This window comes from Anoplopoma fimbria, chromosome 17, assembly GCF_027596085.1.
Source record: "Anoplopoma fimbria isolate UVic2021 breed Golden Eagle Sablefish chromosome 17, Afim_UVic_2022, whole genome shotgun sequence".
Taxonomy (NCBI): domain Eukaryota; kingdom Metazoa; phylum Chordata; class Actinopteri; order Perciformes; family Anoplopomatidae; genus Anoplopoma; species Anoplopoma fimbria.
In genome coordinates this window covers 18,713,198-18,738,630 of record NC_072465.1, presented here as the reverse complement: position 1 = coordinate 18,738,630, position 25,433 = coordinate 18,713,198, and the positions used below count along the sequence as shown (strand labels likewise).

Below are 25,433 nucleotides of genomic sequence, written 5' to 3'. Positions count from 1 at the left end.
ATATAAACTTTAACGATTTCCAATTTGTGCCAAGATGCAAGGGCAATTTGGTCAAAAATGATTATTGGCGCCGACCTCTTTTTTTAAGTATTCATGTCATGGTTTATGGTGATGGTGGAGCAACTTAATTTGCTCCATCTTAAAATCGATTCCAACCACTGGTGAAATCTTCATTATATCTACAGTATATGTAATTCTTTTTATGATTGGAATACCAGGCATTTAATTTAGAGGGATTTGCACAGAAAACATTGTACGTAGACTTTTGTTCTGTATAAGATACTTTAAGTGTTGTACAACATGCAACACAGTTAAACTACGACAAAACATGTGGGTGTATTTCTCTGAGGATGTATCAACTCCTTAAGTATTTAATGTTTTTGCTCAATTTTCATTTTTCTGCCATGATGAAGGTTCAAAAATCTAATTATAGTCAAGTGTTCACAATATTGAGTCTCTTGCTTATCAGATCATCCTGATTGAAGGAAACATTGCTGACTTGCTTTCCTTGAAGTTCTCAAGTCTTATTATAAGACGCTAGTGGGAGCCAGAAATTGAATACAGGAAATGTTAGGGGTGACCTGTCAGAGATGATTTATTGCCTATAATGTCATAAAGTGAGAATCCTTTGGCCTAACGGGCTGAACTAAAATCTATAGCCATGTTAGCGGCCCTGTGATCATCAAACACCTGAAAACATAACTGATGGATAATTTATCACATTGTTAGCGCTGTGTCAGGTTGTAAATTTGTGTTGGCACTTGGCAGAGCTAAGTGCCAACACAAATTTGCTTGTTGCAAAAGTGATACTGTATCGATTATTTTGGTGTAAACTGTTTTCCAGGTTTAAACATTTCTCTTTTCTACAGTCTGAAATGGATCCTATACTGATCAAACAAGATTATTTTGTCCTGAATAGTTTGAACATTGAGCAGGATGGTGGAAGTGCAGATTACAAGAGAACAGACCGTTGGATTCCATGAAACAGATTATGTGAAGCACTGTGCTCTGCAGGTCAATGCAATGTACAAATGATAAAGCTGCAATAATCAGTATTACAGAATGGTGTTTAATAGGTAATTCGCTGCACCTTTACGATGACAACTTTATAAGGTGATACCATGTTTACAGCTTGTTCTGCTCCCCCCAACCGGCCAAATAAACGAGTAATGAAGCTGTAAAGCATAAATGCCTTCTGCATATGTTTTGCTAAAAACAAAATTTTGTCACCCCACAAAATTGAATACAAAGCTTGTCTTTAATTTATTTTTGTTACTGACACACATGTGCGTCCCATAAAAGACGTCTCTCAGGGATTCACTTGTAGCTCTGTTGCAAAGAGTCATATTTGCAGATGGTGTGTTTTGCTATGTGGCAGCTGCATTATGCTGCTTAATGGAATTTAATAAGGGAGGTTACATCAGCAGCCTCACCACAATTGTCCATTACTGTGCTTGCCTGACATCCCATGTCTTTGTGTACTGTTTTGCACCGCACATACTGAACATATGCTGAATGTGGAGCCTCTTTTGACCCATTCAGTGGCAATGGGATAAGAGACTTTTAAATATATTCCTCTGAGAAAATGGCAATGTAACTTTTCAATTAAAGCAGCGGAGTGTAATTGCATATTTCAGTCAGGGGATGATGTGTTTTGTGTGTGTGTGTGTGTGTGTGTGTGCTGTTTGTTTTTAGGTCCACCAATTTTGCTGCCGTGGCTATTTATTGGTGGAATTTGTGGCATCATACCCTCCGAGTGTTTCTCTCACAGATGGTCTGGTCCTAATGAACCAGACACAAGCCAGATGCCTTCACTACACAAGGTCCTGTGTGGTGATATGGAAGGAAACTTGCATACATTTTTAATTGATGACAGAGACAGGGACCATGAGGGCACATGGAATTTGATTTAACGTCTTATTATAGTACATAAGCTGGTACATAAACTGGTACATAAACTTGCATGCTGTTTAGAGGGGGATATGATGATAATGGAGGATTTAAGAGGGGTTCAGGGACCTGTTGAAGAAGACATTACATTTCACAAACTATTCTACTATGTTGTCAGTACATGAACAGAACATACAACCTCTTTCTTGTTCATGCTCTTGGTAATTCCTTTATTTAGCTTGAGTGTATGGGACGGTGATGGACGCAGTGCAAACCATCTGCCATCCATTTACAGTGTCGTGTAAAATGAGGTGTCCTGAGCGTTTTGTGTGTTGGCTGGCAGCCTGTGCCTCGCTGCTTGACTCATTCTCCTGTCGGTCTGTCTTTGTCTGTCTGATCTCCATCTGCTCGCCTGTGTGTGAGTGTGTGTGTGTGTGTGTGTGTGTGTGTGTGTGTGTGTGTGTGTGTGTGTGTGTGTGTGTGTGTGTGTGTGTGTGTGTGTGTGTGTTTGCTTGTAATCCATTTCTACATCACTCTTGAGCAAGTGGCAGCAAAGATATTAATAAGTCAACATCAGACAACGCTGTTATTGGACACATTCATCATTCAAATGTCGAGACGACATTTAATATTGCAGTGGAATACTAATCTGAATGTAATGTTACCAGCTATTGAATTGACATTAACTGCAGTTTTGGTTTAGGCACACTGATTGGCAGCAATTCAAAAAAGCTCATTAGAATAATCATTTTTCTATAGCTGAGAAAGTTTGGCAATTAAAAGTGCACAAGCAGGCGTCCATTTTCTTCCTCTCATTTGCTCCAAAGGGTTTTATTATGTCCAGTAGAGGGCAGCAAACTAAATGTCTTCTCTTCTCTTCCAGGGCCAAAGTGTTTCGGGGAAAGAAGGTCCTTGGAGACTATGACATCAAAGTGGAGCAGGTATGGTATTGATTTTATAGACCTATGATGGTGCAGAATCATTTATTAAAGCTTGAGGGGGAGCTGAATAGAGATGAAAGTGAACTGACATCATATTCACGTCTGTTATGGAAATGCATTTCAACTTGAAAGTTGAGACACTGGTGCCTGAATACATTTTCAATGTCACTCTAGAAGAGTTAATAGCATGCAGCCTCGCTCTATGGTCTAGTTACAGGAGATCACAGGTTTAGCAAAGTGTCTCTGCCTGTGTTGGTCAGTGGTTCTACCATTTTTGTCTTGACTGAAACATCTCAACACCTATTGGATGGAATTCCATTAAATTTTGTATATATATATTCATTGTCTCCAGAGGATGAATCCTGCGGACTTCAGTAAACTCCTCCTTATTATCTTTAAGTTATTCAGTGAAATATCTCAACATCTGCAAGATAAGTTGGCTGAAAAGCTATAACAGACATTAATGATCCCCAGAAGATGAATCCTGATGACTCTATTCAATTCAAATATCTTTCAACTACTGGATGAATTGATTAAATTATTTTTTTCAGATATTATAGGTCTCTAGAGGGTAAAGTTTCGTTAAAACTTTAACTTTCCTGTGACGTTTTCTTCTAGCATCATCATCAGGTCAATTTTGGCCCAATACTTCGGTTTATGAACAAATACCAGCCTTCTATACTGTATATTTGTATGTTTTGTTGTGCATTGTGTATTGTATGTACCTCTGCTGTACTTGGAGAAGCTAAATACAATTGTGGGGTGGACTTAGTCTTGCATTCAACACAAAGATTTGCAAAAAAAATTATATCGGCCAGAAAGCTGTGTTGCACATTTTGCACTTGTCATCCACAGCAAACAATGCAGTAGTGATGTGTTTATCCATTTTGAAAAGTATAAACACAATTTAAAAACCACCAGTAATTATGAGAAATTATGCCAATTTTTGTAGTTAATGTGCATACATACAAGTTATTATACATATTGTATATTAACAGTATGTGACATTTTGGTTTCATATTGGTTAAAACCACCCTCACCAGCAAACCATTTTGATTTGCAATACTTGGTTACTACATCTGATATGAATACTCTCTGGGGTTGTACACCATAGAGTTTCACACCTAATAGATGTTGACAGTGAAGTTACAACCCCGAGCCTGACCACAGAAACTAAAATACACACCAGAGGAGACAGGAGTCGGCAGCTATGAGTCACAGAGGAATCCTCACCACACCAAAGACATGCACACATGCATTCTTTTGCAAGAATAACTATATGATTTATGCATACAATAATGTAGATGTGTTTATATCCCAATAGGTACAAAAATAATTAGTAGTAATTCACCTTTTCTTGCACAATGACCTTAACTATTGAGAATGTGATCAACTGATATTCTTTTTTCTTGTATATGAGATTCTACAGTTATTTATTTAAAGCATTAGGAGCCATTTACAGAATTGATGCATATGATTATGCAACATTTAGCATTTAATAAGATTTATGTGTATGTCATCATTTCTATATCAATACTTAATATGTACAGCTGATGACACTTCTGTCCTCTTTCTATCCTTGTAGGCTGAGTTCTCAGAGGTCAACCTCATCTCACATTCAAATGGAACTTGTAACGTGGACATGCAGGTCATCAGGAGCGGGACCAAAGTGGTCAGGTCAGCAGCACATACAGAAACACACCCACTCATCACTTCTTCTGTGATTCTAAGAGGAACAAGCTGTGTTCATTTTGAATTCAAATCCTTCTTACCAAACCCCAAATCCTAATTCCAAAACCTTCATTTAACTCTAACAATTATCCTGATTTTGACAATAAAACAAATTCCAAAATACAACTTAAAAATACAAACATAACCTAAGTTGTTGTACTCTTAAGAGCTTAATTTAAAAGACCTACAATCCCTAAATACAACCAAGAAATAAAACCTGATCTCAACCATTAAATCCTAAATCCAAAAGCTACTCCTGATATAGTGTCATCAAAATGCTGCTGTATCATGTCTATGCATCAATTAAAGCAGCAATATATGATATTCATTTGCTTGGGTCATTTGAGGTGAGTTTGTAGGAGGTACTTTTCCATAGTCAGTGTATTATTACCTACAGATGTTGGGCAGAATGGCTCCGACTCGAAGAAGCAGACAAGAGTGACCACACAGGAGCAAAGCAATGTACTGCTTCAGTAAAATGTTTTTTAGCCACCTTGAACAAAGTAATCACCAATAAATACCAGAGTAAATGTATATTAAGAATATTTTGTGGGATTACTTTGCCATGAGACTGAAGTTGTTGTATCCATCCATGCTCTCGCCAAATCCAACAGACTCCCATTGAAGAAAACAGCAATTATCTTGTAGCTTTGGCAAGAGCATAGATAACATCTGTTTCCCATCAGAAACACAGAGCGTAGAGCTGTCTCTCTGCAATGTAAACCGGCGAAGATATTCTAAATATAGGGTGCTCTTAAACTGGTATTGATATTGCAATTAATTGTACTGTTAGCGCTGTTGGCACCGTTAGCTATAAGCTGCCGGCTCAGGTGTCGCCATGTTGGAAGGCAATCGAAATCTGGTATCTCGCACCCTTAAAGAAGATCTCATTTTCTTTGCAAGATAAGACAGAAAAAGCTCTGAATGCTCCTGAAAATAATATTTAGATCCTTGTTTACAGCAAGCTCTGGTCAGTGGAAAAAGGGCAGAGGCGTATGACCGCAGTCATTACCTGCAGAGTGGCACAGTACAAACATGTGAACCTACCGTAACCCAGACAATCACACAGACCCACTCACACACCACAAACCACATTGACACAGACACCAGTGTCGCTGACGAGGACTGCCAGTGATTACGCAAGACTGTAACTCCCACTGCTAACCAACCAACAAAACCAACAGGAAATGAAGACAGCAGCCTCAGCCTGATTATCAGCACCGCCGCCCTGTATTTAGGCTTTATGAGGGGTTGGTCTGCACATGCTCACACACAATCAGTGACCACTGACTGAGATAGCGTGGATTCAGGGAAACTTTGATTCATGGTGGTTCATGATTCACATTCTCCTCACCTGACAGTGTCATGTCCACAGAAGCATTATTCTTTTATTAACATGTGAGCTCCTCGTAGACCTCCACAGTTGTATCATGACCTCAGTCTCACCCAAACACGGACTGGCTGTGGAGAAAATGTATGTGTTTACAACATAATTGTCCGTCTGTCTTGTTGTCTGCCTGTCTAAGTTAATTGCAGGCTGTTTAGATTTGAACAGTCTTAACTATCTACATTTGTCTCTGTAATTACAATGTGCCCATCCATTTTAAGTCAAAGTAGTGATTTTACTAGTAAAGTAACCTTCACCCTGAATAAGATGTAATGTTTTCCATATTTCAAAAATCTCACTATGCCACCTTCAGCTTCACTCCTCCCTATTTTTTCTTTTTTATGGCTTTATATGTTTTGGTTTGTTTTGGGGATTTTTTTAACTACTGCAATTGGAAGATCAAATATTGAGTAAAACCATGTTGAAACAATCTATGACCCAATGATTTATGAGACATTTTGACAGTGTAAAACATAAAAAGTTATTGTAAAAGTTGCAGTCGGAGCCTACACAGTCATCACATTTGTTGTAAAGGAGAAGAAGACGTTGTGAATCATCACAATGATTATAGTGTTTATTATACTTCAGAAGCAAACAATTTAAAGTAATTTAGAAGATGAGTCTGTTGTTATTCTATTTTTACCTGTTTTTAACAAATCCCAAATCCAAATGTTTTGGTCTGTCTCACAACATTACTCTAACCTGTCTGCAGCTCTCAGCCCATTTGTTCCCACAGAAAACATGAATCTTAAGAAACGTAACAAATATACAGCAAGGTGTTAAACTTTTAAAGGCCAAATCATTTCTTAAAACTTTGTTCTACTCAAACAAAAGTTAATGGTGCCTTTATTGGTGACGATTTTCTTTTCATGCTGGTCAGTATTTAGGCACTAGGACGGTGTATGTGGATTACGGTGTATATGGTGAATTTGTGTTAGCTTTGAGAATGCATTATCATCATCATCAGGCGCTACAATACTTTGATTTATGACCAAATACCTGCAAAACTGATTAACACTCGACTTAGTTGTACTTTCTGTTAAGTGATAATTAGCAAATGTTAGAATGCTAACATTTAAAACTAAGATGGTGAACATCACACCTATTTATCAGCTGATCTTAGCAATTAGCTTAAAGCGCTGCTGTACCTAAGTAAAGCCTTACAAAGCTACTAGCATGGCAGCAAACTCTTAGTCTTGTTTGGTTGCATCAAAAATGCAATATGCCTATTGGAAAATCCAAGGTGAAAGCTTGTTCTGATGATCATTGCCCTGCTGTAAACACTGATTCAGGGTATTAAATTGAGAGTCATGACGATGTTGATCTTTACAGCCTACTGTCAGCATTGAAGCGATTACAGTCAGTTGCTGTGTCTCTCTTTTAGTTTCTTGGAGAGTGTGATTAGTATTCTCGGTGCAGAAAGAGCCGGTGGTGGTCACACTGTGCCAGAGTTTTCTCACTCTGTCTCTTCTCTCTCACTCCTCTCTACTTCTCTTTTACTCTGCAATTTTTCCTCTCTGTCTCTTTTCTCTCACACCTCCCCCTGTCTCTCTCTCTCTCTCTCTCTCTCTCTCTCTCTCATTCCCTCTCTCTCACACACACATTCAGAGACAAAAGCAAAAATAACAGGAGTCGTGCTCTATCATCATCAACCTTCCACTGAGCCGGACTGCACTGAATTTTGTTTTTGCCCTTAACCTTCTGGACACTAATTGCTTCTGTGAGCTCTAGATATGTTGGTTTTAGTCTTTTGCTATGGAGGCCGATACATTTTAAAGTAAAACATAAAATAATCAAAACAGTCCTTCGGTATTAGATCATAAAAAACCCAAACTTGGAACCCATTATTGTCTGCCATTAAGCATTTGTTTTTTATTCACCTGTATAGATTCATTCTCCATTTTCTCTCAAGCTTTGAATGCCAGATTCCCTCTGCACTGCAGTACTCATCACTCTTAACTCCACCTTAGGCCTGAGGAGGGCTGCAGACAGACACCTCTGTGACACACACGTCACCAACAGCTTAATTTTACCAGGAGGCCAAAATGTGTGGGAAGTTCACACAACTTAATCCCCAGCCAGTTCCACCTTCAGCTAGGGATGGGCAATACCACAACATTTACAGTTTTTCACAATTGTTAACACACGTTTCTCAAAACAATAACGGCTTTCTCAAAACTGCACACACAAAACTGAAAACCTCACACACAAAATGCTAAACCTGACACTCCCTTTGCAAGATGACTCTTTGCCATCAAATCTCTTAACTGTTCACAAAATGGAACTCGTGTTTTCATTTGGTACACACAGCCATATTTTCAAATGACACACACATACCATTCATTGAGTACACACAACTAAGCATTTGCTGCACACTGCCAAGCATTTACAGCACACTGAAGTGCAAAATTGAAAACACAATCATAGAAATGGAACACACCATATGAATGACAACGACTCTGGAGAATGAGCCATTTCTCCTTTTGTAAAATGTCTCAGTGTAGGCCTACTTTTTTCATAGTCAAACATAAAACAGCACACAAATATGCAGCAAAAAAAGTTTTATTTCGGTACACACAGAGAACAGTACAGTACTGTAAACCGGCCTGACGGTCTGGACGTTCCTGAATGTAGCATGGTCAGCCAGGATCCTAGTTTGTATTTGTCGGAGTGTGATAGCGTTGTTCTCACGAACCATATTTACAATTTCAGTCTCCTGTTCGGCTGTGAAAGTGTGTGTTCTTTCTTCACGGTGTGGTTCTCTTTCAGTCCTGCAAAACACAAATACTGTGAGCACACTGTATTCTATTGATATGCAGTATTACAGTACACAAGGCAAATAGATTTCGTACCTGTTCTCCATCCTGAAGGTTCTAATGATGGCAGCAACTGTGAAGCGGCTGAGATTTGGTTGGACCCTCTGGCCAGCCTCCCTCATGCTCAAACCATGGTTGAGCACATGGTCTACCACAGTGGCCCGAATCTCATTAGAGATGACCGTTCTCCTTCTTCTTTCTCCTCCTCCTTCTTCTCCTTGTCCTCCTCCTCCTCTCACTCTTACCCCTCTCCTTCTCTGGTTGTCGATCTCTTCAAAGTTCTCCATTGTTCACCAAACAAAACAGAGGCTCAAGGCACTTTTATGCTGCAGTCCTGATTGCAAATTGCTCAACAGACCTGAATGTTTAGAGATTTGAATATTTGTGTGTTGTAGGTTGATGCTTTGAGATTTTACTTGAGAAGTGTGTGCAACAACTGAACATTGTGTGTAGTGTTTTGACAACAAGGTGATGTGTAATTGACATCAGAGTGTAAAGAAGGAAAGTCAGAGTCTAATGCAGATAAGGGAGTGTGAAGTAGTGCCAAATTGGGTCGAGCGATTGGTACATGAAGTGAAGGTTGTGCAAACTGTGCCGAATTTTCGCTTTTTGTGTGTTAACAACTGAGAAAAACTGTAATGTCAAACTCAGCAGATTTATCTTAAATACCTTTACTTTTTATTATTAAAAAGTATAGCAATACTTTTTATTATTAAAAAGTATAGGTGACCAATAGCGGACATGCTTTAAAAAACAACAACACTGATTGTCAGTAGATAACAAGAAATGAACAATTGTCTCTTGTGTCTTGTTGACTCATCCATCCCGACATCCTCCCTACGCAGACTTTGTCTCTTTGTATCGGCGTCACCTCACTTACTGCTTTGCTACCGCCATAATTACTGGAGCTACTAGAGGGCTTAGTCACTTTAGGATGCTGAAACGACTGATGCACTCTTTCTTCTTAAAGAGGACAGTCTCCTAATGTACTATCATGTAGATGAGAAGTGTGAATGCATCATTAACAGACTACTTCTTAACATATTTTCATGACCACAAACTCATTGGCCAGTCATCTGTTCTCTGTTAGCAGCAGCCACAGCAGCAGAAAAGCAAAGGCAGGATAGCAAAACCTGATCTGATGTGAGACTGGTAAAAGATTTTGTATCAACCCGATGTAGGAAAAAATACTCAAAACAAGACTTAGTATTGATATTTTAGGTATCGATCCCCTTAACTCCTATCTCACAATGCAGGTACCTTGATCAATCAGAAGGAGTCACCAACAACAATCCCTGATGGAGTCAGTTGTGTTTGTTAGAACAAAGTAGTGCAGCTAGATCTGGTCTCTGATGGAAAGAGCTTTGCTTTTGCACCAGCCATATTCCCCAATACAGCATGTTTTTGTGTGTTTTTAGCCCTGTAATTGTGAAGGACTTTGGCAAGAGTGAACAACTGGAAACCAAGTTCTCCAATATCCGACGGTTATGAAACAGTCTCAATTTGATTTTTATGCCTTTATATGACCGCAGGGGTAAACAAGACCATCATCGAGAAGATTAGCTTTTTTTTTAATGTAGTTATTCTTCAAACTCTTTCATATATAACAATATGTGCAGTGTCTGTTCACCAGAGTGCTGTGTTGAGTTAATTAGCCTCTCCCAGTTATCTGCTTACTGTTCTACTAAGTAATGAATTAAAACATGAAAGGTCATCAATCATTTTGCAAGATTCACTGCTTGATTTTGTTAAGGTGTCCCAGATCACCAGGTGTCTGTCTTCTCTCACTATTTGAAATTCAAAGGTAAATTCAGTTTAGAATTATCTGACATCCTCCTGAAGGAAAAATTTTTTAACAAATCTAAAATGAAAATGAAAATGAAGTCTGATGGTGGCATGGTAGCCCTGTCATCAGTGTGTGAATGGATGAATGATATGTAATATACTACTGATTGTAAGTCGCTTTGGATAAAAGCGTCTGCTAAATGACTGTAATGTAATGTAAATAGTGATGTGTTGCAGAAAGCAGGTCAGAAAAACACAGCTTCAAAACTTGCTTTTATGAATGACACTATTCATGTTATAAATAGATTATTTTCCCACTGATAAAGTGATGCTTGAAAAATGTTATATTTTATAAAGCCCTGTGATTTAACTAGTTGTGTCATTTATATTATAGATAATGTGAAAATAAATGTAACATCAATCACCCACTTCAGGCTTCATTTACCATCAAACTGCTTCATGTGTTTGGTGTGGCAGAAAAAAAAGGATCCTCTTCAGTTTGATTTAGCGATCCAAAACAGGGAACTTAGTAAGAATCCCTCACAGATGATGATCTATTCTAAGACGAGAGACGCTCCATTGTCTTTCTTTTTTAGTCCAATTTTAGTCATTTATGTGGTCGGACTGACTTTTCCTATTACAGCCACAGCATCCTCAGTGGAAAACAAATGTACTAGCTTTCATTGTGGCTTTGTGGGGTTTTCCTCTGTACCTTGACCTTTATTTAATGCCATCCCTTCTCTTTCTTCCATTAAAATGCAGGTCGGTGGTGTCTGCATCCAAAAATAGATTTAGTTTTCGATTTGTATTCTGTTAACACAGGCTATGTGGGGAAATACTAATTTTTGTGATATACAGTAAAAGTAGAAATGTACATTTGTTTCAACCTTCTTTATTTCTTCTTTATTCCCTCTGCTGCTCTCACACCAGGTCTTTCAGGCCTGACTTCGTCTTGGTTCGCCAGCACGCCTTCAGCATGGCCCAGAACGAGGATTTTAGGAACTTGATCATCGGTCTGCAGTATGCGGGCGTCCCCTCAGTCAACTCTCTGGACTCCATCTACAACCTCTGCGACAAACCTTGGGCTGTAAGCAAATTCAGCAAAACTAATTTACATCTGCAACAACCTACAAGTTATTATTATTATTATTAACTATCGTGTATGTGAGGCTACATAAATGTGGAACCATGTTGTTTTAATGGAGCTGGCAGCTGTAAATTCTACTTAAGATCATTTTGAGGATTTATTTTTGGTGAACATTTGTGATGCCAAGCTCAGTTTCAAAAACACTAAGACATTGATTATTATTATATAAATAATGTCACTGTTCTGGTCTGTATTACTGTTGTAACACATTACACTTAATCAACCACATGTGTTAACATTGCAGTTAACTTTCTCTTGCTGTTTTTCTCTCTCTCCATTGTCCTCGTCTCCACCAGTTTTCCCAGCTGATCAGTAATCAGAAGAGGCTAGGTTCAGATAAGATCCCTCTCATTGATCAGACGTTCTACCCAAACTACAGAGACATGGTAAGATTTACACTTTGTGTATCGTCAGTAACCCTTCAGTAAACTCACAACTCCAAAACCCCAGCTTCTCAACAAATGACAAAATGTCTTGAGATTTAGATATTTACAGTATATTTCTTGTATTGAGTAGTTTAACTTTGTGTCTCAGGGCAGTGAAATGTTTTCTAAAGCAGTAGATTGCAGGGGATGCAGTTAGGATATCAATGGTAAAAAAGAAAAGAAAATCATTTTGAATTACTTTCCAAAATGCAATTTGCCATATTTTTGGCATAAATACCTTGACATTAAAAGTAAAGTAAAGTAAAAAAAAAAATGTTTACCAAAAAGCTGCGATTATGTATAAAGGGTAAAGCATGAGTCATAATTCCTTTCTGAGAATTCTTTACACTGCTATGTAGCTACTATTGAAGCCCCAATTCCCTAAATTCAAATCATTGCGACTATCATGTGATACTTTAATGTTTTAATGTCTCAAATACCGTGAAGTAAGTATTAATATTTTTTACACAAACGTGTGTTGAGGTCACAGAGAGATTACAAAAAAGACAGGTATAAAATATAGTACATTATTGTATATTACATGAGTGAGAAAGGTTACTTTCCTTTTTTTGTTCATGCATTTTATTTACTATATTCAGTGTTTATGAGATATTTATACCAGAGTGTTTTTTTCATTACTACTCCGACTTGTTGGAGATATTCTGTAAAAGCAGCAACCCTTTGAAAAGCTTTAAAAATCCTGTCACCTCTAGCTTTCATTGAAATGCTGTAAAGAGTCTTTTTTTTCTAGCATTTTGTTTACTAAAAAGAAGAAAAATGAGTCAGTGCCACACTATTCCATTGAGACATTTTATATACAATATTTTTTGGTACATGGAAATAGAAAACTCTATATAGACAGAAACAGAGACATAAATACAAACCCAAACAATTCTTTCAGTATAAAACAAACATGAAATTGTTTGATAACGCTTCACTAAAGCCATACAGTTATTCTGCATTGTCTAAATTTGTTTAACATATTTCAATATAGTATGTTTCAATTAAATTATTCATCAGTTATTCATTTCATATTTTATTGTTGAATGGGACCCTTATTTAATCTTTGAATAGTGGCTTAGGTGATAATGCTTTTTAATCTGTATGACTTCAGTGAAGCAATCCAGTAACAAGACAGGGGTCAATTCAGATCTGGGTCTTTTAATAAATGTTCAGTCATTATATTAAATAATGCCTATAAAACAACAATTAAATCACTAATTATAGCTTATTCATCAATATCAGTTATTTCTCATTTTGCTGGTTAACGTCTTGTGCCAAAGTTTTCACTATCTTTTCTTAAACTTGAAGATTGAGGAGAAGCCACTTCCTGTTTTAAAAGAGTTAAAAACAGTGAATTGAACCTTGTCCTGTTACATCATTTCCTCAAAGGGGAGGTGGCTTTGCTTCTACAGGTGGCAGTGCTGTTGTTAAAGCGCTGGATTAGATTTTTGGCACAGGAAATATAACAGAGTTCAACCAAGGAAACTAAACACAGAAAAACAACAAGATAACAACTTGCTATAACTATGCTATAAAACACAATCTGGTTAGCCTTTAAAATGTTAATTCTCACTCACGTACAATATTTACATCCTCAGCAATTTGAGAGTATAAACTGTGATGATTTAGATGTACAAGAACAATGGTCATATATAATTCATGTGTCAGATTTTGTCAAATTATAATTATTTGGGGAATGCCTGGTTTCTTTGCTCTAGATACTGGATATTTATCATTTGCATTAGACAGTTATTTGATAATATATAAAGGTGAAAATTCAACATCAGAATGTTTAGGTTAAGCTGGCAGTGCTGCAGTCTACCTGCAAAAATGTAAGGGGCACAGATTTGTTTACAGTGTGTAAAGTAGACTTTGCAAAGCAGTATTGTGGAAGAAGTTGGCAGCTTTTTTTTTTTACTATTTTTCCTCATATTGTTTAACAATAAATCCAGCTTCCTTATAATTTCAGTAAATGCATAACCCAAATGGTTACATAACCTTTTGTGAGTCATGCATGAACAAATACGAGGTTATGCATTTACCATCAAGCCATCAGAAATGAAGAAAGGATTCACCCTGGGGGGTTTAATTGGCATTGGATGGTCTGCTGTTATTGTTATTCTGTGGAAAACAGCAAGTGAAGTGGAATGTGTGAGAGCAAAACAAGTCGGAGGAATGTTGAAAGCCCCTGCAGTTTAAAAAGATTCAGCATTGCTGTAGCAACGACCTGAACTCTGCTAACAGAAGGTCAGCGTCAGGTTAAACCTCCTCAACTGTCAGATTCAGCCAATTTTTCAGTGAAATCAGTTAGCTACATAAGCCAAAGCAGGAAATGTTTCTCAGGATTTTGCAGGAGTGAAATGGAGTTAAAATGAGTTACAAGTCAAGGGTCGGCCATGTCCAGGAAGTCTTTCTCAGGTGGCGGTCCGCCCCGGTACCAGCTACAGGTCGTGTCAGAGCGGCGGATACAGGCGTACTGCCGAGCCTGCTCCCCGTTAAGGCTGTTATCCAGCAGCCAGTCAGTCCACAAGCACTCGTTTTCTCCTGTAGACGCACACGGGACTGTGTAGCAGGTGTTGATCTGTGGATACAAGAGCTTTTGAGTCACCCATTCACTCACTCACTCATCTCATTATTTGTTCCTGAAGTTGTCCTTCCCTATGAGTTGTGTTTTGGTGGAAGTCGGAACGAAGCTAGAGCGTCTTTATAGACACACTGATCCTTTTGCTATCACTTGTTCTGCTCCTTGAGGAATCTCTGAGACAGATAGTTGAGTGTGACTAGAATACATATGTATGAATAGAGAACAAAAAGTCCTTACTCACTCTGCATTCACAGCCCATCTGGTATCTGTAGTTGAGATTCTTCTTCTGTGACAGTGATAAGTTGTCCCAGGACTCCACCAGGTCGCATTGGCCGATAGAAATTCTCCCATCACTCCACATACTTCCTGTTTAGTGACATCACAATACTGCCATTGAAAATGTCATTTATCACATTGCAAATTAAGTTATGGTCCTGAAGTAAAAAGTCTACAGCATTTTCTTTTTATAGATAACATTAGTTGACAGCTAATATAATTCAGGTTAAATAATGTATTGTACATTTTACTGCCATAAATATAAAAATGTTACAATGTTTACAACACTTGGTTTTAAAAGACATTTTCAGAATTACACATACAGTTTCTTTCTTGCAAAGAGTTACATGACAAGATAGATACCACTTTTATATCTGTACAGTTAGCTTAGCTTAGCAAAACTCTTGACAAAGGGGGAAATAGCTTGTAGTCGTTTTTGTATCTATTAAACCAATCACATATACTATAAGGTTTTAGCTTTAAAGAAGCTATTTTCCGACGTTTCCTGTCTTTATGCTAAGCTAAGCTACTGTAGCCTCATATTTACCATACAGACATTAAAATCATATCAATATTTTCATCCAATTCTTGGCAGATTAGCAAGTGAATAAAGATATTTCACAAAATGCTGGGACTTTCTGTGGCTTTTTCCTACTAAAAGTACAATAGAAAAAAACAAATCTGTACCTGAGAGCAAATACCCTGCTTTATTGTTGGAGTCCAGTTTGACTCCACACAGCGAGGAGAAGACTGGAGTGTACACGTACTGGATGTCCTTGGCCTTGTCAAAACCTTTGAACATCTGGACACAGAGGCAAAAAGAGGGAAGGTATAAGCCTGGCCTAATATAAATTAATGCACTATATACGTGTCAGAAATGTAATCAGGAATAATAATAGGACTTGACCAACTTTTATATGTCTATAAAACATATAATTCCTCATTCATCAAACAGAAGTGAATTTAACTCCACAATGTAGAAATGACACTGGCTGTAAATAAAGAATGAATACATTTTGGATATTTACACCATTATTAACACCATAAGGTCAAGTGGAGATTGAGATTAAACTAGACCGTTTGTGTGTGTTTGAATGTTGTCAACCAAACACCAATCAGAATTAGTTTACTTTTCCTGAAAGACTTTGTAGCCAGATACATTATGCCGCTACACACAGCAGGATAGACAATACAAAATTATGTATGTCTGCACCAACACCAGCTGTTACTACTGTTAAGTGATCTCACCTTGATCATTTTGATTTCATATTGGATCATCTTCATGTAAGGTGAGGAGCTGTTGCTAGGCGACACAATCTTCTCTCCGGAGATCTTTGCCCTTATCACTGTCAGGAAAGGGAAATAACAGAAATGCAGGAGGTTAAGATTAATTTAAATGCCAGGAGGCAAGATAATAATGTGATTTACATGCCAGAGACAATGGAAACATTGTAAATATTTATGATCTATATGTTTTTCCTTCTCTCTAGTTACTAGATAGACAGATGGCCTAGAATTCTTTTTATTTCTAACCCCCCTCCTCCCTCCTTTTCTGTCATTTTGCTTGTCACTCGTCTTTCTCTCCACACAGACAGTGTAGCAGTCCCTCTCAGTAGTGATACAGGATGTGTCCCTCCTCTCCTCTGGGAGGGAAATCAAAACCCACATGGAATATCAAGTAGCTCTCTGCTTGCACACTCCCATTAACCGACTCCACACACACACACACACACACACACACACACACACACACACACACACACACACACACACACACACACACACACACACACACACATTTATACAGTATATACCACACACGCTTTTACTCAGGCCAAACCATATCTGGCACAGAGGTGACTTCACGTCATTTTATCCCATAATGTAAATCAAGCAGAAGGGTAAGATAGCAGGATAATTGGTCTGTGGTTCTCAACAGAAAGGTGCAGTGAAGACATGTAATTTTACAAAGACCACGACATGCAGTTCAAACTGAGCCAAATCAAACAGACTTCATTACTGCAGAACCACTGTTTTTTTCTTCCATCAAACCCATTAGATCTACATTTTTAGACAACTGCATGACTCATTATGTTAACTGCCAAATTTATTTCACTGTCAAACATTTCTTTTAAACTAATAACACTGTTGTAGCTCAATCAATCAAACATAATTAAGTTGACTATTAAAGCTTTCTCCCAGGTTTGAACATGACAGACACCTGCATAAACTATGAACTAACCTTATAAGAAGAACAGTGGCATTGCAGTAAAACAATACATAGTAGTAGTAGTCAACGTCATATACTTAAAACTGAGTTAGAGGTTATCTCCACCACTTATGTACTTATGTTCAGCTCTGTTCACGACTAGCACATCCATAATAAGAGCAGGACCTGGACACTACTATGTACGATAACATTAGTAGCTCTGCTCTGCTTATTGTATTTAAGGAAGTTAACATTCCAGCATCTACAGGCTAGCTTACGTTAGCCGAAACCCATTGGTTAGTCCTTAAGCTAAACGCCTTTACTCTTATAACTTTAGAATTTAAATATAATGTTTGAGAATATGAATATTAAAGAATAGTTCCCTAAGCAGATAATCAGCACAGCCCTACACTGAAATGTAAGAAGAACACAATGTCATGTCTGTGGTCTTCAACTTAATTTTCTAATTTCAAGGTCTTCATTTGAAACATTCAAAAAAACATTGTACTAGAAATTCTATATTATTTACTTTTGTACTTATCTCTATAAACACATTCTGCATGCATATGAAGAATTTGTAGGCAACGGGACAAGATTTTTGCATTTGAAGTATTTGGTTTTCGTTTGTAGTCCGTGAAGTATAAACTAATCACATTGAAAATGCTTTTGGTTGAACGCAGATAAACATGATGAGAGCAAAAGGGGCGGAAAGCATCAGACAAAAAGCAATCTTGCAACCCATCGGATAACATCTGACAATGATTTAGCTTTTTATTGGTTTAAATTTTGCTTGTAAACCTGTTACTTGTTGAAACAGTCCAGTCGCACACGTCATCTGTCAACTCCAAATCCAGTCTGGCATCTCAAGCTGCCAATCGGATTGTAGACAATGAGCAGCTCATGGAAAAGGAAGTCTTAGCCTGGATATCCGCTTGCTACACAAGAACCCCAAAAACATAGCCCATTGCCCCAGAGGCTTATCCATCATCAAACCGATAGCTGATTTCTCTACCAGTGTATAAAAACATGGATCCATTGTTTCAAAAACCACTAATAATTTCGAGTGCCAAATCTGCCTCTATTATCATTGTAAACAGCATTATGTATAGTGTGAGAAGGTTATGCTTGACAGGCGTACCAACAGTTGTTAAGGCTTACCAAAGACAATTGATTATACTGTTGATTATGTGTATTATCAGCAATATGGATATGATGTGTTTATTTATCTTTAGATTGAACTGAAAATCATGCAATAAGTTGCAATAATCATGCAATAAATGGTTACATGTAGATGCACCAGAATGAGATGGAAAAAGAGAAGGAAAGAAACAGATAAGTGGAGCTAGTGACCTTGGTATAACCATGAAAGAAAGAGAAAAGCTACAGTATAATAGAGGGAGTCAAAGTGTGACCCAGCACCCCTCCTTAACGTCACCCTCTCATACAGTTACGCAAACCACCCCCTTGTTTGTGCTTTTCGCCTCATCCCATAACGACACCACGGAGCTCAGTGCGTTCTGTGAAATTGGTTCAGGAGCAAAAGAGACTGTTTTCTTAGTTGAACACACAGGAAGATATAAAGGCAGGCAGACAAACAAATGAGAGTTATTGGGAAAACTGTGTGAGGTGTTGTAGTTTAATCAGAGAGCACTGCAGCGAGAGCACTGCAGCGCCCACAGCGACCAGCTGCTCCAATCCTGTTCACTTCACAGAAAATGTCAGAGAGCACAAAATGCTAGCTCATGTAACTTTGTTATACTTAATCTTATATTGCATAACTGATTTAGACTTAAAGGAAAGTTTTCTCCTGAACTATTGCATGTCAGAAACAAATAGATATCAAATGTAGTAAGTGTATTGATGCTGTATAATACCTTACAATACACTTAATAATATCCGACCTCACAAGGACACACCTGCCTGTGAACACACCTGCACACATTGACCTAAAAACTGCATACAAAGAATTAGAGCTCAGTTTGATTAATGGCTAGTACATTTTCATTAATCTTTATCAAGTTCAGTTAATCAAGTATTGGTATAGCTGTAACCATAAAGTAGTGTGCATAAGTAGGATCTAGAAGTGTATATATACATATATTTATATATATAAACAATTGTGACCAAGACACCCCTCCCCCCTACATCTTTTCGACAACGGATTAGTTGGGGCTGTGTCCGACCTTTCTGTAACTTTCCAAATCCATTCACTCCCACTTCACACGGTGATTTGCCAGCTGTGTGAAAGTTAGACAGTAAGCTGGGCTTGAACAACACATCGCACGACCTAGTTCTGTACGACCACAACCAGACCCTAATACATGCTTATTTACCAGCCCAGCAGATTTATAAGTTTAACAGTACTTGCAAATAAGTAGTTTTACTTTCAGTTTAAGTTTACTTCATAAAGTGTATCTAAATACTTCCACCCTTGATTGATTTTAAAAAATGCAGCAAGTGTTGTTTTTATAGGCCAATGTCACATATTTGCACATAACCCCCTGCTCAACTCTATTACACCACTGAATAGGGCTGTCATGCTCACTACACAGAAATACTCTGTACCAATGATGACTATCATATTATTTCCCTCTTTATTCAGTTCAGCTCTTTGATCTGCATTTCCTTTGGCAAGAGGAAACATATCTGAAAACAGATGAAGTGCTTTGGCAAATTAGCCGTCCCATTTAAATCTTCTGAGCAGAATAATGGGTCTATGTCATCTATTAATGGTAAGTAATACACCTTGGCATAGCCATGCTCTGAGTAAGGATCAAATAGTTGGCAGTCTGAGCATTGGCCGTGTATCAGTGCAACATGGAAGAGGACAGAAGTTGCTATAGCCAATTAACCAAGAATAGTACAGTCAATTTTCCACTACAGCAGATCCGTGACTTTTAGTTGGATAACCTTCCAGACGTATTAGTGTGGAAAATAAATGTTATAACTTAATAACAAATCTCATTTTATTCCAAGTTGGTTTTCTCTTCTTAAAATGATTCTCTTGGCCCAGATTCTCGGAAACGTTTACCCCCCACCTAGCTATCTTTGAACTGTGCAGGCTCGGTTACCCACTCAATTCAGTTGCTGCAGCTGTGTTATGAACAGCAATAAGGACAGGCACGCCTGCAGAGTGAGAGTCGCCGTGCATCTGCCTCACAGCTACATAACGAAAGAGAAATATTGCAAACTTGTACCATGAGAACTGATGTAGTAAGTAACTTCCCCCCTCCCTGATGAATCGGCACCCTTGTCATGCTCACAAAGCTGGACTGTCAGTGGGCTTTCACACTGATATTGTTAGTATGCAGACCATTAGACCAAGCCTATAGACATGGAAATGAAGTGGGGAGAGAGAGGGAAAGAAAGAGAGAGAGATGGAGTAGGCTGTGTTGGCATGGCTTGGCCTCCATCCAACACACTCACACACACACACTCATGCACACAACCTCAAATACACAAACAGGGCGAGGGAATCGTCCAAAGTGTTGGACGGGATCCAGATGGGATATTACTCTGATGTACGGCTTTATTCAAAGGGCTCATCGACTCTGACAGCACCGTCAGGTCAACTGAAGGCCACCACCAGCCTATGCTTAGAACAACCAGGACAGAGTAACAACAGATGCCCCCAAATGAAAAGTTTTCTTCGACACACTTGGTGTCAGTGAGGGATTTTGCTTATTTGGTATTCATGGCTCCAAAAAGTTGCATTCTACCTGAAAGAGACCAATGACTCTTGTATCCATTCAAAGGTGGACTCATGCATTCAAAACTAAACACAGACCCGAGCGTACCCCGAGGAAATGGGATCCAATTACAAAAGAACCTGTGGTTAATTGAACATTTGTGAAGTCCCGTCCCTTAAAGTTACTGCTGCTATGCCTGTCAAGCTTTCCGCTCCTGCAGTTTACAATTGTAATGGTGGCAAACTTAAAGCTAGTAATAGTTCATGATATGATGCCTCGGTTTAGGAATTAATGCTGCTAAGTTAGTTAGCCAAATATGCTAAGGTTTGCAGATCACTTTAAAACAGAAACACACAGTTTTATCCACTCTTTTCACTTTTTCTCTTGTGTCTTTGGTTTTGGAAGGATAAAATACAAATACACAACCCTCCAAACTCTTGGGATACTTAGTATCGTCACATCCCAATTCACACCACTGTAACATGTAGAGAAATCCAAAGCTCAGACCTACTGTAACTAGGTACAGTTGCTAAGCTGTAATTGGACAAATTGGGGGAGGGGTTTGGCAAACAGTCTATTGGAATCCATTTTGTTTGGGTCCAGTGTTGAACACGTAATAAGTTTGCCTCCAGGGCTTTCTGCCAAAAAGGGTTAATCTTAACCCAAACCATGATCTGCTCCTCAACCCAATGAAGTATGTTTAATGCATTAAACTAAGGATAGTTCTGGAAAAAAAAAGCCCTGAGGGCAAACTTCTCCCATGTGCAGGCAGAAACAGAGAAAAAGTGGTTCAACATGTTTTGCTGATGAGCTGCAATACTTGAAACATATTCATTTCAGTAGCTTCCGTTTTCGAATGTTGGCCACATAATTTCCATGAGAATAGCATGCACTGCTGATGTGTTTTTTTGGGGGGGGTTTCTTATGTAACCAATGAGAGCAATAGCACAAAAGGCCAAAATATTATAAAACTGGACCCAGTGCCATACCACTGGAAAGTCTAGGACTGTTCTAACTCATTGGGATTATGTCAATATCAGGCCTGGATGAAAACCTGAAATGGTTCAGTTGGAGAAAACAGAATAATCATTTGGGACCTCCATCTCACTCTTTGATGACACACTTCATATATAAAACTCTGTCCTAAAATCACTGCCCCAAATACCCTCGTTGTGATCTCATAACCCAGATCTAATTATGGCGGTTTGGAAAACAGGTCTCAACTCCATTTCAGACTGAATATTATTTTGATATACATTTTACTTTGAGGGAGTTGACCCTCTCGAAAATCTGAAGAGAGAAACAGGCCAATTAGAAAACCAAGACTAAAATACCATAGAGCAATGTCTTTGTGTACTTTCTCTGTCTCTCTGTCTCTCTCCTCTGCTGGAGTGTAACCTTTGACAGAAGCACATACTCCAGCTTTCCACAGTCTGGAGCCAAGTACTCAAAGTCAGAGCAGAGTGTTGGTTTTGGCCTTTGCTTAGACAAGGAGGATGATGGGGGGGCGTCAGACAGAGAGACAGGCAGACAACCCAACTGATAGACAGACAGTAAGTAGGCCAGGGCCACTTGGTGCTGGCTGTTCTTTTTGGGGGGTTTGTTTTTATGGAATATAAAGAAAGAAGACTAAATTATTAAACAACAAAAACAGGCTCCCCTGTTGTCAAATAACAACAGGGCTGGAAGTGTATTCATCTTTGTATAAAAGAAAAATAAAGGCCAGCCATTCTATAAAGTGCTTTAATAACTTACAGTCTAATTAACTTTAGACTGTCAATGTTTTCTGCATAAAACTGATCAATTCCATGAATAGAATTGGAAAAAGCCAAAATGATAAATAAACATTTCTTTCAATAAAATACCATTAAAAGCTCAGCACTGAGGCTCTATTGATTATTTATTTTCACAGTAAGTTCTTACTGTGGTTTAAGTCCAATTAAGTTGATCAATAAGCCAAATCATCAATCAGTCAGTTATGAAGGAGGGCCATTCCTACCATTTTCAAATCAAACACTTACTTTTGAGCTATCCGACCATCATTAAATGCAGGAGCTTTTATATTCTTAACTTTTATCTGAGTTAAATAAGTCCGCAGTTATTAACTCACCGATCTCAGCGCTGCAGAATAGCTGCTGTGGGTGTGCTGGGTGGCAGCTACATCCCTCCACAACTCCCTCCATGCCTGCACCAAGCAAAAGGAGCACCCAGAGCCCCAGACACGCACTCCGGTCCTGGGACATGGTCACGATGACTCTGGCTGCCTCTGATTGCTCCACCACTCAATGGATGCTCGGCAAACCTCTTCTGATCCTGTTAAGTTCCACGGGAAAAAGTAAATCGTGCAGCAACGGGGGGGGAGAAGGATAACACAGTAGAGTCGATGTAGTGAGATGAGCTGAAAGGCAGCTGTGGATAGAAATGTTTAAAGTTTAAAGTACACCTCTGAATTTAGGCTGGAGCAAATAACTTGGGTTGAAGGGAAGGCTGCCACTGCTCTCTCTCTCTCTGTCTCTCTCTCTGTCTCCCTCTCTGTCTCCCTCGCTCCCTCTCTGTAGACAACACACAGAGAAACTCACAATAGTTGGATCCCCTCACGCTCTGGTCTTGAATGCTGAGAGGGTCGCACACAGGGAGCCTCTTATGTACTCAACAATTTAGGGACAGCCTCCTCAAACGCAGGGGGAAAAAAGCTACCATCCTTCGCCTCTTGTACCCCCTTTTGATGTCCTCCCTCTTCTCCCATTGGCTGCCGTGGGTGAATTCATGCAGTTAGTCATGAAAATGATGACTGGTTAATGTTTGTTGGACAGGTTTGTGAGGCATTTATAAATTAGATTAGTGTTCTTCTTTTCAGATGCAGCTCTTGCGACCATCAGTGCATCCATAAAAGCACACGATAATCGTAACAATTATTGTTGGTTATTGTTCATGTGTAGAGTACACGTATTTCTGCAAGAACAGTTTAATGTCAATACAGTTCTTCATGACTGATTTTAATGAAATGTGCATGTCAGCACATCTGCAAGTAAACAGTAAAGACCAAAAGAAACAAAAAGAGATTTTAATGAAAAAATGCAGCTCTAAATTGGGAATGCTTGTTCATTTGTTACACTGTAGTGTCGCGGTGTATTAAAGTTTAGACTCTAAATGTTCAGTAATGCAAACATCCTTGATCTGCATCCGTTTCCTTGCTTTAACGTCCTGTGTGTTTAACTGTGTCAATATGTGCACTACAGGTTACATCCGTCTTTGGCATTATGTTTATTTTGTGTCATATCCTTAGAAGCTGCACTGCTCAGCATTTTTATATTAACAACTGACCACACAACAACTTGTAAAATGAAAGGTGTTGCTTGTTGAGACAAACTCACAATTAACACCCGACTCTGCAGCTCCCTTCAGCTCTACGGAGCGTTTCAGCAACTTTCATCCATTGTTTTGCTTTTTTAACGTAGCTGGTAACTAGCTGGTCAGCATAGTGGAGCATTTAGTAGTTAAAGAGACATATGAGAGATATTTCCCTCAGGACTTGTCTGAGCCAAAACAAAGCAAAAATGACAGTTAATATTGGACTTGTATACATATAGAATTTGTTTGCTGAACCATTTGTCATATGAACGTTGTATGGTGATCATATGTATGTGATAATAAATGTATGTTATATGATATTATCTGACTATGTTTGCTGTATAGACAGCTTGCTGTGTTGCCCCTAAGGGGTCATGATTTGCACTGCTGGACCCTTTAAGGCCAACTTACCTTCATAGAGCTGTGAATGGTGAAAGGTGTTTTTTAAGCACCAACCTTTTTTCACCGCAAGGACTTTTCAGTGTGTTGATATGTTGATAGTCATTCTGTATTGTTAATTGTCAATATTCAACTTTTGATTATTCTATTGCTTTTCAGATTACAACTCCAAGTTTCCCAGTGGTGGTGAAGATCGGACACGCCCACTCTGGAATGGGAAAGGTAATGTTGAGTCATTTTATTTATCTAAAAAAATTTGGTTAAATGGTTTACACTAGGCACCATCTCGCCTGGAACCACATTGTTTGTACTGTGTAATGTGTTTTCTGACATGCACTACCAGCTAAATAACCAGTGTGCAAGATTTAGTGTCATCTCATGCTGAGGCTGCAGATTGTAACCAACTGAATACCCCTCCACTCACCCCTCATTCTCCAAGCATGTAGAGAACCTACAGGTAATGTAAAAATGCAAAAGGCTTTCTCAAGTGTCAGTGTTTGGTTTGTTGTTCTGGGCTTCTGTAGAAACATGGCAGTGCAACATGGCGGACTACTCAATAAAGACAACCTGCTCCCCAAGTGGATTTAAATGCCTCATTCTAAGGAAAAACATTACATTTTTAGTTTCTTGTGATTATGTACTAATGAAAACAGACGTCTGGGGAGAGGTTCTGTTGTGTTTGTTTGTGTATGTGACTGTGTGAGTCCAATGCCTCTGTGTCTGTCCACGGTTTATCTTTTAGCAAACTGCATATCATTATGGGAGCCAAGTTATGGCTGATTGCTCAAGGATTTCTCGTG

At 38.6% G+C, this 25,433-nt stretch overlaps 2 protein-coding genes across 4 annotated transcripts in view; one reads left to right on the top strand and one right to left on the bottom strand.

The window, feature by feature from the left end:
- Nucleotides 1-25,433, top strand: part of syn2b (synapsin IIb) — a 74,797-nt gene that overhangs the window by 37,817 nt on the left and 11,547 nt on the right. The window contains 5 exon segments of the mRNA XM_054617733.1: nt 2,774-2,831; nt 4,417-4,508; nt 11,481-11,637; nt 11,994-12,083; nt 24,793-24,855. Coding sequence (XP_054473708.1) covers nt 2,774-2,831; nt 4,417-4,508; nt 11,481-11,637; nt 11,994-12,083; nt 24,793-24,855 — 460 coding nt within the window.
- On the bottom strand, nt 12,958-23,586 carry LOC129105355 (metalloproteinase inhibitor 4-like). 3 transcript variants are annotated; one of them, XM_054616329.1, is made up of 6 exons: nt 23,463-23,586; nt 22,994-23,292; nt 16,234-16,331; nt 15,673-15,787; nt 14,951-15,075; nt 12,958-14,706 (listed from the first exon to the last, which is right to left on the bottom strand). In XM_054616329.1, exons 2-6 carry the CDS (start codon nt 23,124-23,126, stop codon nt 14,509-14,511), a joined length of 669 nt encoding a protein of 222 aa, XP_054472304.1. In that variant the 5' UTR covers nt 23,127-23,292; nt 23,463-23,586; the 3' UTR covers nt 12,958-14,508. The 3 variants fall into 3 exon arrangements, with proteins under 3 accessions (XP_054472304.1, XP_054472305.1, XP_054472306.1); XM_054616330.1 differs by having other exon boundaries at nt 22,994-23,196; XM_054616331.1 differs by having other exon boundaries at nt 14,563-14,706; nt 14,947-15,075; nt 22,994-23,482.